This window comes from Acyrthosiphon pisum, chromosome A1 (assembly GCF_005508785.2).
Source record: "Acyrthosiphon pisum isolate AL4f chromosome A1, pea_aphid_22Mar2018_4r6ur, whole genome shotgun sequence".
Classification (NCBI taxonomy): Eukaryota; Metazoa; Arthropoda; class Insecta; order Hemiptera; family Aphididae; genus Acyrthosiphon; species Acyrthosiphon pisum.
This window is the reverse complement of record NC_042494.1, coordinates 62114523-62131909: the sequence shown is the minus strand read 5'-3', so window position 1 is coordinate 62131909 and position 17387 is coordinate 62114523. Positions and strand designations below refer to the sequence as shown.

Below are 17387 nucleotides of genomic sequence, written 5' to 3'. Positions count from 1 at the left end.
TATATCGTTTCACACATAAATTTTACTCACAAAGACATCGATAAACATATCATTGTTTTTGTTTAAATACATTACTGGTCAATACTCTCTATTACGTTTTCATTTCAAAAACACTTATACGAGCGACACGATTATAACAGAATAAAAACAAAAACATTATATAACAAAATTAAGTACATAAACGTATAATATACTACCTATATTTATTTAATAATATAATACATAATATAATAATATATAATATATACTATTGGGTATGGGTAAACAGTGTTAACATGCATTTTAGGAATGTGTTTGATTTTAATGATTTTATACAATAATAATATTATGTGTTCGACCGTGATTCGTGAATAGGTATTGTTATAATATTAAAGCAAACTGTGCAAATTATGTTTTAATTTTATCTGAGATATAACACTATAGGGTCTAATATTATTTGGTACAAATATATAACCATATAGGTACCTAGTAAGTAATAACGTTGAAAGTATAATATTATAATAACTACTCTAAGCATTAACTCTAGAAAAATAAAATACTTAGGTTTTAAAAACTTTCGTAAAAAAAAAAAACTTAAAATAGAAACAAGAAAAGCAGAGTAAAGTACTTATAATAAAAATAATACAAAGAGGAAAACAAAATCAATAAACTATAATATCATTTAATACACTTGTAGGCATATAATATAATATAGTATTACAAAAGATATACCTAGGTAATATCTTATATTATGTAGTACCTATATAGGGAGCAAAATGAGATCATGAATTTTCTTTTTTTGCTTTTTTTTTTTTAAATGAGTGACTGTTATAAACACAACTTATTAGGCATATGCATAATATTATAATAGTTATTACACGAATAATAATAATAAAAAAAAAAAACAAAAACAATATTAACGATTAATATATTATTTGAATCAACACAAAGCGGTAACATAACCAGAATAATAATAATTGTATAAGCATATTATAATATGATCTGTTATTAATGTTTGTTGATTATGATTGTCTTAAAACTCCAAGGAGTCTGTATAATATATTGTAATCATTTTGAGTTTTCTAGCTGGGCCGTATTATAGTCACGGACCTATTAATGCGATTACTAGAATGGTTTTGAAAAAAAACTCAGGACAATATTTGTCACACTTGAATATTTTGCTCGAGGAAAAAAATAACTGTTAAAACGTTAAGCTTAAGCATGTCTATTTGCAACACGTGCAGCATACAGTACTTAGTTTACCATTGGTTCGACATAATGTCGATATTATTGTACACGTAAAATATTTTTTGGGAAGTACCCACAAAAGTATTGTTAGTGTGAAAAAAAAACACAACATAATAAAGTAATATTAATCACTAACTCATATTATTATTATTAATAATGCAATCACATCGAATGTACACAGCTTACACGTTGCTGAAAACGAATAGGTAAAATGTTATTATAATATAACATTGGTATTATAATAATATTTAACTTTATACATAATAATAATAATATCATAGTATATATATAGACTCATACTTAAAACGTATGGATTATTTTTTTATTTTTATTATTATTACTAAAACAAAAAGCGTACCGATAATATTATTATATAATACTATGTAATACGAATGAAAATGGTACGCGTCACTAATGTAAAATGTAAATATTATTAGACATTAAAACAAATTGTATAAAATGATGGGAGAGGGAGGAAGAGGAGGGACGAGACAGAGAGAGTCTCTTATATTATATTACAAGAACGATCAAATACGTATCAAAAATACTAAATACCTACAACTTTCCTACGTATCTCATCGATAAATTAACTTCAATAACACATAGTATTTATATATATTATGGTGCAGAACTATAACACTCCGCCGCCGTTGTTTTTGGTATCTATACGACCCTATCGCGCAACGACGAACCGTTTTACAAAATAATTTAATTTCAATAACATAATATTATAATAATAACAATAATTGGCATGCTTCTATGGTTTTTTTTTTTAAAATTAAATAGTCTACTCGTTACCACCATTGCATACCTACATAATAATAACAATAACAACAACATCGACGCGATCGAAATATTATGAAATGTGTAAGACCCACGGGAAGGAAATCTTTACAGGTGGTACTAACAACCGTCGGTGTCCGTGAATAAAATTAGCGTTTTATTGAAAGAAAAAAAACAGCACCCAATCCTATCTTTATTTGTACGAGCTGCAGGTCTATGATATAGGTACCATATTTATGTATCGTTATATTTTATAATTACTATTAAGTAAATAATGATGATTGGACGCACGACGACGTCATATTATCTACCTACCTTGAAGCATTAGGTATTTATTTTATAGGTTCGCACCTATACGTGTGGAAAAACGAGCAAGGCTTTGACGAAGCTCAGGCGAGTTCATTTTTTTAAATTTTTTTTCGTTTTCTTTTCGAGAGCATTGGTTAAAAGTTATTTTACGATATGAAAATGAAATCTAATAACCGTATATAGTTCGGTTATTACGCTTTTAGAAAAATAATATGAACTATGTTCAGTTTGGTTCGCAGTTTGGTAGTCAGGTCGTACACTTTTCTTTCTTTTTTTTTATTCGAGTTACTGTTACTCGTTAGGAACTGAATGGGTGAAAAAACAATTGTGTTGTAAAATATTATTTTAATACTTAATGTTAATACCTATATGTAACTGCATCAGAGTAAATAACCTGACGATTCCCAGACTGCGAATTATTTTTTATGAAACCTATTTCTTTTTTTGCTAATCTTTTTTTAACGAAACTGTCTGTATTTGGTAAAATAACAAAGCGTTTAATTAAAACAATTTGTAGGTATTACATAACAAAACATAAACATATTAATTATATTTTAGACGCTTTATTTTTATTTTTTGTGTAAATTATTTTTTTGATCAATAAGTAATTGAAATACAATTTACAGAAAAAAATATTTCCTACTACACTTTTGAATTTTTAACTAGCTTGTCTTCACAACTTTAGGAACGGTAGTCAGGAATTACAGTACTTGTGTAGTCGTGTACCTATCACAGGGTCTGCTGTTTATCTGAACGTATCAATATGCCTAGATCGCGGGCACCTATAATATATGTTATTAAAATCTTATCTACTTGATTTATTATAATATACCTAATATGATATTTTTATAAAATGGGAATATAAATTACTTTTAAGTACAATGAAAGTGTGTAATCTTGCATGCCACAAAGAGAAAATATTGAAATCTAATATAATAATAACAATAATAATATGTCGTCATATACCTAACATTATCCATAGTCTGACAATATTATTCCTCCCGCTCGCCAACGTACATAATATTATATTATCTAATCCTATTATTATAATATACAATATTATAAATTAGGATTTGTGACAATTATAACGCCTGGGACGGGGAAGTTTTTTTTATTGTTTACGAACACTTTTCCCTCATAACCACCGACTTCAATCACGAGACCAATCATGGTTGTCTTCGTTCCTGCAGCAGTGGTATCATGATCTTACAGGTAGGTATACTCACAATATGTTATCATGCTCACGTAACTACACGTGTTTATATAGTTATGTCCATAATAATATGGGTAGAGGTAATTACGATTCTGAATGGGATTATTACAACGAATGACGATAATGCATATTTACTGCCAAAGTGTGCCGTACTTACGATTAACCCCTCCCCCCCCAACAATCACAGCACCACCGCGGATATTATTATGCTGCTACAACCACATTGCACGCACCTAAAACAATTCATCACGGTACTGATGGTTACTTAAAACGGGTAGTAAGGTAACCTACGTATTATACACATCGTCTGTCGATTCGCCCGCGGTAGGTACAATAATAATAATAATTATCGTCGTCATCCTCTGGTCGCGACGTTGCCGTTCGATTTTCTGTCGTTGTGTCGTGTTGCAGACACCCACAGTCATACCGTACAATACTACTATAATATTATGCATTTTACGATCACCTCGTATCCACACGCTCACCATATCCCTAAACACAGAGACCTCCTCCCCTCAAACCACCCATTCATCGTACTAACATCAACTCCCCACACACACGCACACAACCACGTTATTTCGCAATTTAATATCGTATGATATTATAATATTACACTACATGCAGCTGCGCACATCGCACGACCGGACTTGATCACGTGAGCTGTACAATATTATTATCATCCTGCCGCGGAATACATTTTATTTAGTAGGTATACCCCTAGTATTTACAACATTTTTTGAATTGGCAATATTTTGGTCTGGACGGCTGCTGTGCAAGGAGAGACCAACGGCAGTCGTCATCGGTCCATTTCATACGATATATTATATATTATTATTATTTACGTATCGTCGTGAGAGATGGTCTGACTCTAACTTGACTAAGGAGTACGAGCGTCGACTCGTCATAACGCCGTGGTACTATCGTCTCTACGCGCCAATGGTGAAATGCTTTTGCTATCGATTTTCGTTTATCTGCGACTTATCTATATACGAGTATAATATAGGTACCTATATATATATATATATATACATTAAACCGTCTGTCGTCGATGCCGACTCTCGTCGCGACAGACGATAATATTATGATTGTTACAATATTATTATATTACATAGGTAGTCTGCAGAACGTTTACGTAGGTACCTACGACGTGCGTATGTGACGAAAATCGTGACTGCGGGTGAGTGCGAAAGGACGACGAACGGGGAGGGGTTTGCGATCGAGAAGGAAAGTTTTAGACTGCAGCAGACAGTATAATAATATACAGGAAGTACTTATGCGTATTGCGTACATATTACCGTTTGAATAAACGAGAGTGGATCAGTAGCGATCGTTGTTGCAGGGCGGGTGAAGTGGCGTAGATGGTTTATGGAGAGGGGAAGAGGGGAAGAGGGGTGACGGTTGTTTTCCTGAGTGACTATAGTAATAATATAATTATTTTTATGTACGTATATATAAAAAAAAAAAATTTTAAAAAAATAATACTAAATCGGACGAATCTTCTTAACCGTTGTCGCCTTGCAAGAGCGGCGTGGACGCGCTGATATTGTTGTGGTTGGCTATGCTGTTGGCCACGGACTTGGTAGACGATGACCCGACGCTGTTGGCGGCGTGCAATTTCGAAAACGATCCGATCGGTTTCACCGGAAGCACAGGTGCCATTTCGGTGGTTGGAGTCTTCTCGCCCAACAGCCAGTACGTCGTAACTTTTCCTTTTCCCTGTGCGAGGCAGAGAGACGAAAAAAAATGATTTTTATTAGTATGGTGATATTATAGACGCGTAAGTTTGGGGCAGATATTATGTATAAGTATTGCAGCTAGTATGCCCACACCAGTGACATATTTTAGGATTTATCGATCTATATTATACGAAAGGGAAAACTTTACAGTTATACAACATTATATTTGATGCATATATAACCAGAATATATTATATTAAAGCAGGATATGATTTTATGAAAAATAAGATAATAATTTTGTAAGTAAAGAATAATATTATTAGGTATTTACAATGTATTATATTATAACTCGTGTACTTATATACGCAGTTGCAGTAATAAACTAGGAGACTGCAGTAGACTAGGTGATTTGTTGAAAGGTAAACCTTCCTTTTATCTAAAAGTACCCACTTATTAATGATTAGAGAAATATTTGTTTTGCATAATATTAAGTCATTAAAAACAACATTTTTGGAAAACACAGTAATTTTTTTTAATATTTTTACTTTTTGTATGACGCGTTTGATTTTATATTTTGAAGCAGAATATTTTTTTTAGAATTTCAAATTTTAACGTGTAGTTAAGAAGTGTTTAAAGTTTAAATGAGCTCTGCAGTGGTGTGGTACCAAGGGTATCCAGAAAATGTTGGTTCACTGTACTACTCAACTCAACTCATCTCAACTGAATTTTTAAGTACTTGGATATTGTAGTAACTATAATCAATTACATGTTGGAAATTTTATTTTTATATAGGTATTTATTGTAATTCAAAGAAAAATATTTAACTGATTTCGAAATTATGTAAGTTGTACCTCGTATAAGAAACATGTTTTAAAAAAAAACGTTAATGCTTTTTGAGAAAATGAGTGTATACCTTTATGGATTCACCATATTATTTTAGGTATATTATATTTGATATTGATACTCAACATATGTTGATATTGAGTGACCGAGTGGTCGCCAAGACCGTTTATAAGACTATAAGTTTGTGGTAAATTTTTGAAATAACATCAAAAGACAAATATGCACTAGTTATAAACATAACTCTGTGGCACGCAGTATTAAAATATTAAATATTCTATTATAGTTCTTTATATTATAGTAATAATTTTGGTCGCCATTTCTCTTTTCATCGCTGTACCAGACGTGTTTTAATTAAATTTAAATACCTACGGTATTGGCTGAGGGATAAAAGTGTATATAATATATATTATATATTAGCACAGGGCAATATTTATAACCGACACGGTATATCACTGCGAAATTTTGTTTCCTTTGGGTGTGGGGTAGGAGGGTTGATTGGAGGCTTTACCCTCACCCCACCATAGATACAACCTTTTGAATGCACCACAGGGTGATTCGCACCGCCTTTCACCATTTTTTCAGTCAAAGTAATAGTATATAATATACGTAGCATGCAGAGGATATTATTACACACACACACACACACACACACACACACATAGGTATAATATAAAATATATATAAATAAAATCTATAGACAACGACAAAAATGACGCGTAATGGACTAGAAAATAATGAACCGAAATCCGTTTCCTCACCTTCATCTCGATTTCGCCTCTGAGTTCCAAGTCGAACGTGCCAAACGTGTCGAGCACTTCTTTTGTTTGCGGGCTCACGTGGATTTTCAACGCTAGAAAATACACAAACACACACATTAAAATGTTATAAACTATATATATATATATGTGTCCAGTGTTCACTGCCCGGAACAATCAGTTAATTGCGTTTTTCTCCCAATTAATTATTTTCCCTTTTGACTCAAGTGTGACGTGCGCACAGAAAATCATTTTTTCGTTTTCATCCATAATATCTACTCGGATTACGACAGACGAAAATTTTAGATGTTCTATCCTCAAATTTCATCATATAATTATACACGATATAACAATAAACAAATAGATATTATATAATGTACCACGCTATAATAGTTAACCACTATTTTTTTCATATAATATGATATTATTATTTTAATTGGTTTATCGTCGTACCGCAGATATAACGGGCCTATACACTTTCCCATGTAAACTCGCGTACGATCTTTTATGTGTGCACATAACTTTTTTCATTATAGATGAGCACATGTTCGCACAAACATTGATTTCTAAAAATCAATGGTAAGTATAAAAAAGCTATAAAGGCGTCGGTACATAATACATATTATAATATTATGCATAGAGTAGGCGTAAGTAGAATGCGACGTTAGCGATACATATTATTTTGTCTGTCTAATTGTCTTTTGCGTTTATCAGTATGCGCTCATTTAGAAATTTAAGACCTCTGCAGGATCACGTGACGTAAAAAATTAAAAATATGTAAGTAATCGAATAGCCTCTGAAATTCCAAATGCCTTAACAGAAATTTTAGTATAATAATATTATAATATTTATTTACTAACAGCAAAACATTTGATACAATTGAGATTACATGCAATGCTACAAGATTGGACAGCTAAAATCAGCTATGCTTAGTAAACAATAACAATGGGATCGATTAATATAAAAACAAATAAACAATAGAAATAATAGAATTAAATTTATTAATTGCGATCGCATTGCGTTTGAGCAAGTATAACTATGTATACAGTAGGTGGATGTTTATCTATATAGGTTTGTTAAATTTGCACCAAAACTCGTATTTAGAGAGCGTGTAAAATCTTCAATATCTGTTAAGACGTGTGAATCACAATAAATTTGTATAGGTAGTATTCTATGGTGTCATTATGATAACACGCAACGATCAAAAGTTAGTTTAGATGGATTCTACGGTGGCAGTATTAAGTATAGGTATTAGCTGTTTAACTTTTCCTGTTACAATATACCTAAATAGCTATTTCACATATTTTAATAGTTGCGACAACGTGTTTTGATATAGGTAATCATTTTGGATTACAGTGAATTTTCTAGGTACACCGTCAATGTCTCGTGCGGTGCGGATAACCTTTTGGGTTTGCGGATTAATCACGAAACTGACGATTATGTTGCCAGGCACCTACAACGTAAGTATATGCACACCGACCATCTTTCAGACGGATCGGTTGGCCTGACGAACGAGTTTGGTGGGATTTTCTGACGTGCGCCAAATTGACAGATTATATGGAAAATGCTGTTCGATGGATAGACACCATACGCGAGCGCAGATTGAATGAATAATGACGGACACTTTGGTGTATTGAAAAATATGAACCAAAGTTAATTTTTGAGATCATAAATTATTTGAAGCCGGAATGATTTATGACAGGTGCGCACCATTTCGAACAAAAATACAAATTGGATATGTAAACACCCATACGCGTATTGCGTCTAAAAGCGCAGCTGCAGATATTAGTAACAATATATTATTGTGAATCGTATTTCGGCATTGCATTCTACACTATTGTATATTTATATAATATGTTAGACGAACCTTTTTACCAACTACCGTTTCGCGTATTATCATATTATGTATACCGCAGTTACCTACCTATTTATTACGGGCACATAAAATTGATTTAGGTATGTAATTTTGAATACTATACCTATATTTTGTTGTATGCACCCCAATCGGATAATACGATATATATATAGGTTAGGTTAGGTTACGCAGTGAAAATTATAATAGCTATATTATGTCCGGATTAAAATACGTGCGTACCTTCGTATTTTATATTATTATTAGGTATACATATATTATAATAATATGTCGTTGTTGCGCATAGGTACGTCGTATGATATGGAATTCGATTATCCAAATTAGTTTTGCCTGCGCTGATGTTATATTATATTATTATTATGTGCGCGCACAATGCATCTAAAATTTTATTAAGTACACCGATACGGACAGAAGAACAGCTTTACCATAGACGACGGTATACTGCAGGATAATGACGTAGGTATATACCTACACAATACACGTATGTGTGTCGGGGCGATTCAATTGTGCGCAACGCAAAGAGGAAATTCGTGTATATTATAATATATAATAGTTATTAGTCTGTACACCGCGGTGACCCAGTGACCGATCTAGGGAGCTATCCGATCCAAATGTACTGCACGGATACAGAAATAATAATAAGTACCAATAATTCCTATACTATAACATTATGTTCGAGTACCTATATTATATATGTATTATAGCTTTAGAATTTCCTTATACACGGTAAATGTCGTAAAATAATAGGTACGTGTATGTACGCGCGTCTTAAACGGGTATTGTTCCTTTCTGGGTTAAATCAACGGCCAGTTTGTTTTTTTAACGTCGACGAGGTCGAGCAGGATATAATATATAAAACATACCTTGTCCGTTGGATTCCATTCTCGAGGCTGTGTTGACCGTGTCTCCAAATAAACAGTATCTCGGCATTTTAAGTCCGACCACTCCGGTCACACAAGGTCCTGTAGAAAGATAAAAGCACATGTTTTTTATTGTCATAGTATCTATAGGTAGGTACTGGTCTATATTACAATATAATTAATTGTTAAAAACTAAATGTATATTATTATATTATCTAATCGGTTTGCAAATGTATTAAAAGTGTATACATTCAAATTTCAACTAAATTGTATAATATATTATTTTCTGTCCCGTGTGCTTTACTATGCATTTTTTTAAGAGGTCATAATATTTTGAGAAAAATAACTTAACTGTAAAGATTACATTTCGCTCTAAATATTTTTTTTTAACGCTGAGGAGATCGAATTAAAATTTAATATGACAATGCACTAGAACTATTTTAGCTCACTGAATGTTTAAAATATGGGATTTTTTTTTAATAAATAAAAACGTGTTAAAATGTACGGCATTCAAATAGTTTAAATCCAGCCGATTAAAAACAGAGCGAATCTTTGTCGGCGTCTTAATTTGATTGTTTATTTACGACTATCATTTTTATGAACCACCGACTACTATATTAAAATATCAGGCAAGTTATAAAAACAACGCCGTCGTAAAAACTCCTCGTTTGAAACATTCAATTAAATTTTAATAAAAATCCAGCCCCGCGTGTGTATTCGAAATTAATACGTATTCCTCGCAAGCGTCTCATATACACACCATATACCTAGGTATATGAGCGGTATAATATTATGTCGAAATTTTATTTGAAATCTCGAACACTTGTTATTTTTGTGCACTTACAACTTACTATACTCATCATACATGAACGGATTTTTATAACAACAGCAACTGCAATAGTTATGACCGTATATTTTTTTGCTTAGGTTTAAAAACCAATCGAACGATTATTTCGCGCGAGATCGTCCGCGGGCCCGTCGATATTTTATCGTGCTCATCACGACAACTCGTAAAATAAACCATAAAGCTGCACTGCAGGCGTTTGCTTAGAACAATAATATTATTTCGACGGACCCAGTCAAAGGGATCACACTGTGCACAGTGCTGGACCGGCCGATAAACTACATCTCGGAAACTCGGTCAACGCCAGCAAAATAATATATAATATTATTGTATTTTCATTTATTGCAAGTAGGTATAACGTCCGCACGTGTAAGCATAATATAGAGAGTTTTTGCACAACGCCGGTAAAACACTCCGGTAAAAATAACGTTCGGTTAAATTATATGGTAATATATTAACGTTATAGTTGCAACTTTAGTTTTTGCATTACCGGATATAATATAACATTCCGTTAAAATATTTTGTCACATTGTAAATATTATAACCATAACCAATATTAACCATTGACAATTGACATATAAACAGGTTTATGACAATGACTTTTTTGATATCAACATTTTAGATTCGTAAAAAGCGGGATACCAAAAACCGGTGACTGATAAAGAAAACAGCTGTAATCACCAGCGTAAATTTCACCCAAAATCACAGACTAGAATACTATATTATAACCGATTGATGAGATATAACCGATAATAACCAGCAATACGGTGCCCGTTAAAATAATTAAAATAGCCGATTACGATAATCAAATAAGTAATAACCGTACCGATATTTGGTGCGCATGCGCAAAGGCTTGTTTTGGTAAATAACGTTAATGGGTTCATACGTTATTTTTAACCGGTGTTGTGCAAAAACTCTCTAATATTATATAATATTATACGGACGAATTTTAATACGTATACCTGTCTACATATGGATTTAAAACCAATTACGTGTTATGTCATCGTCTATACCTACCAGCTATATCTTTGACCACCGAATTTACATTTACGAATTAACACGGTTTACACAGTTAACTGAAGGTTACGTGCCAATACGTCGAGCCGATACAGGTGAACTGCATTCGTCGATTACCTACCTATATTTTTATAAAATCTTCGAATCTTATTTTGTAACCGGGACGAAAAAACTACGAGCATCACTGGTTATGAACAACGACTTGTGACAAGAGAGCTTTATAATATTATTGTTTTATGATTATTGAAATTTAAAAAAAAATATATAGGCACATATTTCTACTATCTATTCCCAGAAGACATTTTCATTTGATCGATTAAGAACGTCGATCCGGTCAAAATCAATTGTTGACACTGCATTGAAATCGCTCTGACGGTCATTCCGAGTATCGCATTTAATAATATATTTAAATACACTCAACTATATTACGATACGCAATAAATTAGTCGGGTGTTTGTATTGTTATCGAGTTATAGACGAGTGGCGATAGTCCTTATTTGGCCGGAGACCGTTCGAACTTTGAACTATTTGCTGTCCCGAAGCAAAAGTTTTGAAATTGACATAGTTCCGAGGACGGACACGCGTGTTTGTAGATATCTCCGACGCAGAGGATTCAAGATAAACAAAGAAGGAAGATAATAATATATATACATATTATTTTCATTCTATAATGCGAAAACCCGAGCTTCTCTCTATACGGTTCCTACATTATAGTGTATATAAACGCGTCGTTATTTATCAGCCTTTTCGAAAATACTATTCGGATTAAAATATAATGCATTAGACCACGCGGTGTTGTTTGCTGAAACATTCCATTTGTATTAAAATATTCCACAGAGGGTGTAAACTATACACACACACACACACACACACACACACACACATGTATGTATGTATGTATAGGCACACGCAACAAATGAACAGGAAACAGCCATTACCTCCCGTCCTCGTCTGGTGCATAATGATAAATATATGTTGTTTGTTAATAGTTTTTTGACACGAAATCGATCACCGCGTCCAAAAAACAAACACGTTGGTTGGGACACGTGTAAACAATAATGTTTATATTATTATATAATATATGATTTCCAAAAACGATTCGGAATTAATGAGTTAGTACTGCGCAGGAGCAAATCTGCAGGGCAAAAAAAAAAAATAATGAACGATATGGATACTTTAAAAACACCATAATATCTTCAAATGTATTGCAATCAAAAGTGAACGATACCAATGATATATATTTTGCTATTGTCAGGTATTTTAGGTTGTATACGACTAGCGGTAATCAAAAATGAAATTTCCGAGTACCTACGTGATATATTGTACACAGATTACAAATTTATATATATTATCCAAATTGAAATCACGGTTTTAAGTTGTTTACAAAGAAAAAATATTATATTTGATGTCGACGACGCCGGTTAATTTAAGTCGGCATGTGTATAGACCAAAATTGTAATTGAACGTAATATAGTCGCGTAGGTCTACCTTAAATCTGAAGGGCTATGCTGTAGATAGGTAAGTAAATTAGTCGAATTTTAGGGGCCTACATTTTTTTTCACCAATATAGGCAAATAAATTCAATTGCTCACTCCCCCTATCGATGTTTTTAAAATATTTGTTAAATTGATCACATAAGTTTAAGTTAATAATCAAACATAATGTTATTATAATGACAGCAAACAATTATATTCAATTTTTCTTTGAATACCAGTAAATATGATAAAATAAAAATATTTTTGGAATGAGTCCGGCACAGAGATAAAAACGGTTGACTGCAAAAATAGATTAAAATTGGATTCAGTTTATAAATCATTTGAAAAATAATGACTAAAACAGTACTTTCTATACATGTAGTACATATTATTTAAAGGTAATATTATAACAGTATACTATTGGCAAACCTTGAAAGCTAAGTCCTTGTTTGCCCACCCACGATCACCACAAACAGTGAGTTGGACAATTATTTTTTAATAAATATTTTAAAATACCGTCGCATGTAATTTTGGGTCACTCGTAATATACGTGATATAAAATATTGTTGCATAAGTGATAAGTCATAGCACTTAATAATATAAAGGTTGTATAATATCCATCCCTACGTTCGCTGAAACGTTTACACCAGAATGCATTTTGCCACGTCACGTAATCACCCGGTTTCCAGACAAATTTGAACTCGAAATAATTATATAATAATAATATTATCGTCGGTGCCGTTTTGCATCGCCGCAGTGCGTAGGTCAAGCTAGACGTGGAGGATTTACTTTCAAATGAAACTACAATAGGCGTGTGTGGAAAAAGATTGGACAGGTAAAATGTCGTGATTTCTGCATTGCATGCGTATAAGAAGATACCCATAACGACGTCACCCGCGAGAGCAGAGCAGCACACCAACATAATATAATATTATTATTATCATAATATACCTACGGCCTACCTTATAACAATGATAATAATAATATGATACCTGCACTTCCATTCGTCGAATATAGATTTGCGTGAATGTCGAACAAGTTGGGATTAGCATTTAGCAATATACGCGATCACTGGCGAACGCGTTGGCAATAAAAAAATTGACGCGTCCGTAAATCATAATTTATAATAATATAAATAAAATAACGAAACGGCATTGTGTATATTGTATTATGTTTATATATTTATACGTTATTATATGTGCGTATCGAAAAACGTTGTTGGGTGGGGGACAGAAAGTCGGTGGAAAGCTCTGCGTAGGAGCGATTACCGTTATATTTCCAGTCCCCGCGGCGCAGTCGCTGACAAATGAAAAACGCTTTAGCTGTCAATTTCATTTACGTCAACGCGATTATTTTAATTTCTTTTTCTTTTTTTTTCTTGTATTGTTTACTGCGTTTTTTTTCCATTAGTATCTGAGTAGTGGCCAGAGAAATTCGACTTTCAGAAGGCTGCAGACGGACGCGAAGTCGAAGTGAGCGATCTAATATTACTGCGGCAGACGTATCGCATTATTCAATAATAATATAAAATAGGTACCTACTGCAATAAATCTATAATATTATAATATATTACTAAACCCGCCAACACTAGTAATTATTATAATTTTTATCCGATTTTTAAGGGGTTTATTTTTCTAAATGCTCCGCTGCTTCGGATAACGGCGAGTCAAAAATATACAAAGGTCCTCCTCCTCATACAAGTTCTAGTTTGATAACGATTTTAAAATTGTATACACAAAAATCGCGTGGTGCGGTCTTATAAGATATTTGTATAGCGCTTTTGAAACTGCAGTATTTGAACCTTTTTTTTTCAGACCTCGAGAATTGAATGTGAAAACGAATAGGTATATGGCCTGTGGTGTACATATATATCACCGAAACGGGTAGTATTATTCACACCCAAGCATCAATAGATGGTACGAAAAAAAGGGAATCGGTTTTTGTGTCCTCTGTAAACTATAAACATTTGTCTCCCTTTGTCATGGTTTTATTTTTTCTGCGGGCTAGGAGCTCGTCCGCAAACAGGACTCTTGCCGCATGTTATATGTATAAAACCGTGTAGGCAAAGGCCAATTCTGGAACGGCCCAAGGATATTATTACGCTGAGGGGTTCACGATTTCTGTCCTGTACGATGGCTTTTATCGTCCGGTCAGACTTGCCACGCCGAATAGTCGGCCCCAGAAGAAAAAGGGTGAATCTAAAAGCAATGCGGGGTAATAATATATTGTTCTTAATACGAGAGACAATAATTTATTATTCATTTGTGGTAAAAAAAAAGAAAAGTAAAAACATAACAATAACAATAGACGTTAACAAAATGTAAAAATTTGCCCATTATTTCGAACTTGTTTTAAAAACTGTTTTTATCACTGTATTTTCGTGTAAGCGGTTTACAAGATTTTTGTAATTTTTTTTTAAGCTTACGCAGATAAATTACTTTTATTCGAACACGGTATGATGCACGTGAATATTGGTTAATGGTTATATTATTATTGTACCAATAATTATTAATATTGTATATTTGTAATTGATATCGTTTTATTTAAACTTTTAAAGTTTGTAAATAATTAACTTTTGACAATTCAATGCGAACAAAAAAACTACGCATAAATAATATTTTCCTTCAGAATGTGAAATAAAAACTAACTATTGTCATTGAAAATCAGTATATAGTAATTTAAAAATACTAAATATAAATCGTATTGAAAATATGTATTGTGTCAGAGACGGTAGAATTTTATGGAGAGTACCTATAACATTATGATCAATAATCGTGTCTCGTGTTAGAAAAAAATCACTTGCAGCAAATCTTCGGATGGGCAAAAATATTACCTAATTTTTTGTATCATAATTGTTTACTGTATTGCAGTGTTGCGCATCAATTTTTCGCAATAATATATTATCGATTTCTGAAATGGTGCAAATGGCCATCGTGGTACACTAACAAAGAATCGAGGGTTACAGTAAATTGTGAACGGCAATAATTATCGAATGCCACTTTGAACACACACATACTAAAGATACTAATTAACGCTGTTCCCTATATATAGTGATAATATAGACTTAGCCTATACGAATTGGCGCGTGCAAATCTCCAAGGGGCAGCTAAACAACCTCAGTTTACTTTAGGCTTTTAAATATTTACCTTTTAAACCTATTATTATTATTAGTATAAGTATAACGTTTAATTACACAGCGTTTTATGTACGATTATCTGATAACGTGCATTTCCATTGCGCCGACCACTGTAGTAATTTCCACGTGTGCAGGTGTACAATAAAAGTTTCCACATCCATTATTATAATAATATTATTACGATACAATCGATAAATGTTATAGTATGATAATATGAACGATTATTGAATGTCATATTGTGTGGAACACAAAGAAGAAAATATTTTTATTAAGTATAATATTATTGTCCAAACAGGACTTTTGGGATTTTTTCCCCTTAAATTTTAAATTTTATTGGTTTTGCATGAATAAAAAAAAAACGACGATTAATGATTGATTTACGTAAACTATTATGTCATTTTTTCCTCGGAAAAAACGCGCAGAGATTTAAACGAATTATTATCAATTACAAACGGGTTTTCAACTGCATGCAAAAAATGATTATTCAAATCCGCGTGTATTTTAATTGCATAATATTGTTTGTTTTTGTTCATCATGGCGTGTTTTCTCGACGAAATTATTCGCTAAACGATTAAAATCCGTTGTTCCGACTCGGGAAATGATTATTGCTAAACGAAGACGGACTACAAGGACGAGACTGAGTGCTTTTCTCGCATCCGGCCTGGTGCACTTGCAAACACTAAGAAATTAACGACGGTTGGACGCAAATACATTATTTTAGTTGATCGTATTTTATCTCTTGCCACGATTCCACCCGAGCAATGATGGTATGATGTGCTGAGGGCCTAGGCTGATGGTTTTCGTCGGGCCAGAATGTACACATTTGCGCGTACCTACCTATATCAGCAGCTGTCTGCGTGTGGATATCAAACTAAAAGCAATCGATAAATTCGTGTCCACAGACACAGAATAACCGACACGAATGTAAAACAACATAGTGTCGGACGGTATAGCCGGGTAAAAAACAGGGTATAATAATTGAATTTTACCAATTTTTCCATTATTATTCGCAGAGAAAAATGTTTTACCCATTTTTCGGTATAAAATTATTGTTCACGATTTGTTCTCGTCTTAAATAAGATTGTCTATGAAAAAACTTTGATGCAATCAATGAAGAAACCAAGAATTTTTATATTCATTTGCCAAAAATCAGTGATTTTGATTTTTCACCCGAGTATACCATCCAATATTGTTAATACAGTTTTGGGGTGTAATATTGACAACCTCAAAGTATCTACAAATGCGTGAGGATGTCATATGATATAATGCTAATAATACTATGGTTATTGTTTATGAATAAACCCATACATCAAAGAAATAATTGGAGAATACCAAGCTGGTTTTATGTTGGGAAAATCAACATTAGATCAAATACA

At 32.8% G+C, this 17387-nt stretch overlaps 1 protein-coding gene across 2 annotated transcripts in view; it reads right to left on the bottom strand.

The window, feature by feature from the left end:
• Positions 1-997: 997 nt before the first annotated feature.
• Positions 998-17387, bottom strand: part of LOC100166215 (atrial natriuretic peptide receptor 1) — a 141051-nt gene continuing 124661 nt past the window's right edge. For both annotated transcript variants that reach the window (XM_029487357.1, XM_029487356.1), the window contains exons 6-8: positions 9543-9641; positions 6810-6901; positions 998-5248 (exon numbers count right to left, since the gene is read on the bottom strand). In XM_029487357.1, coding sequence (XP_029343217.1) covers positions 5033-5248; positions 6810-6901; positions 9543-9641 — 407 coding nt within the window. In that variant the 3' untranslated portion in view covers positions 998-5032. The remainder of the gene's footprint in view (positions 5249-6809; positions 6902-9542; positions 9642-17387) is intronic.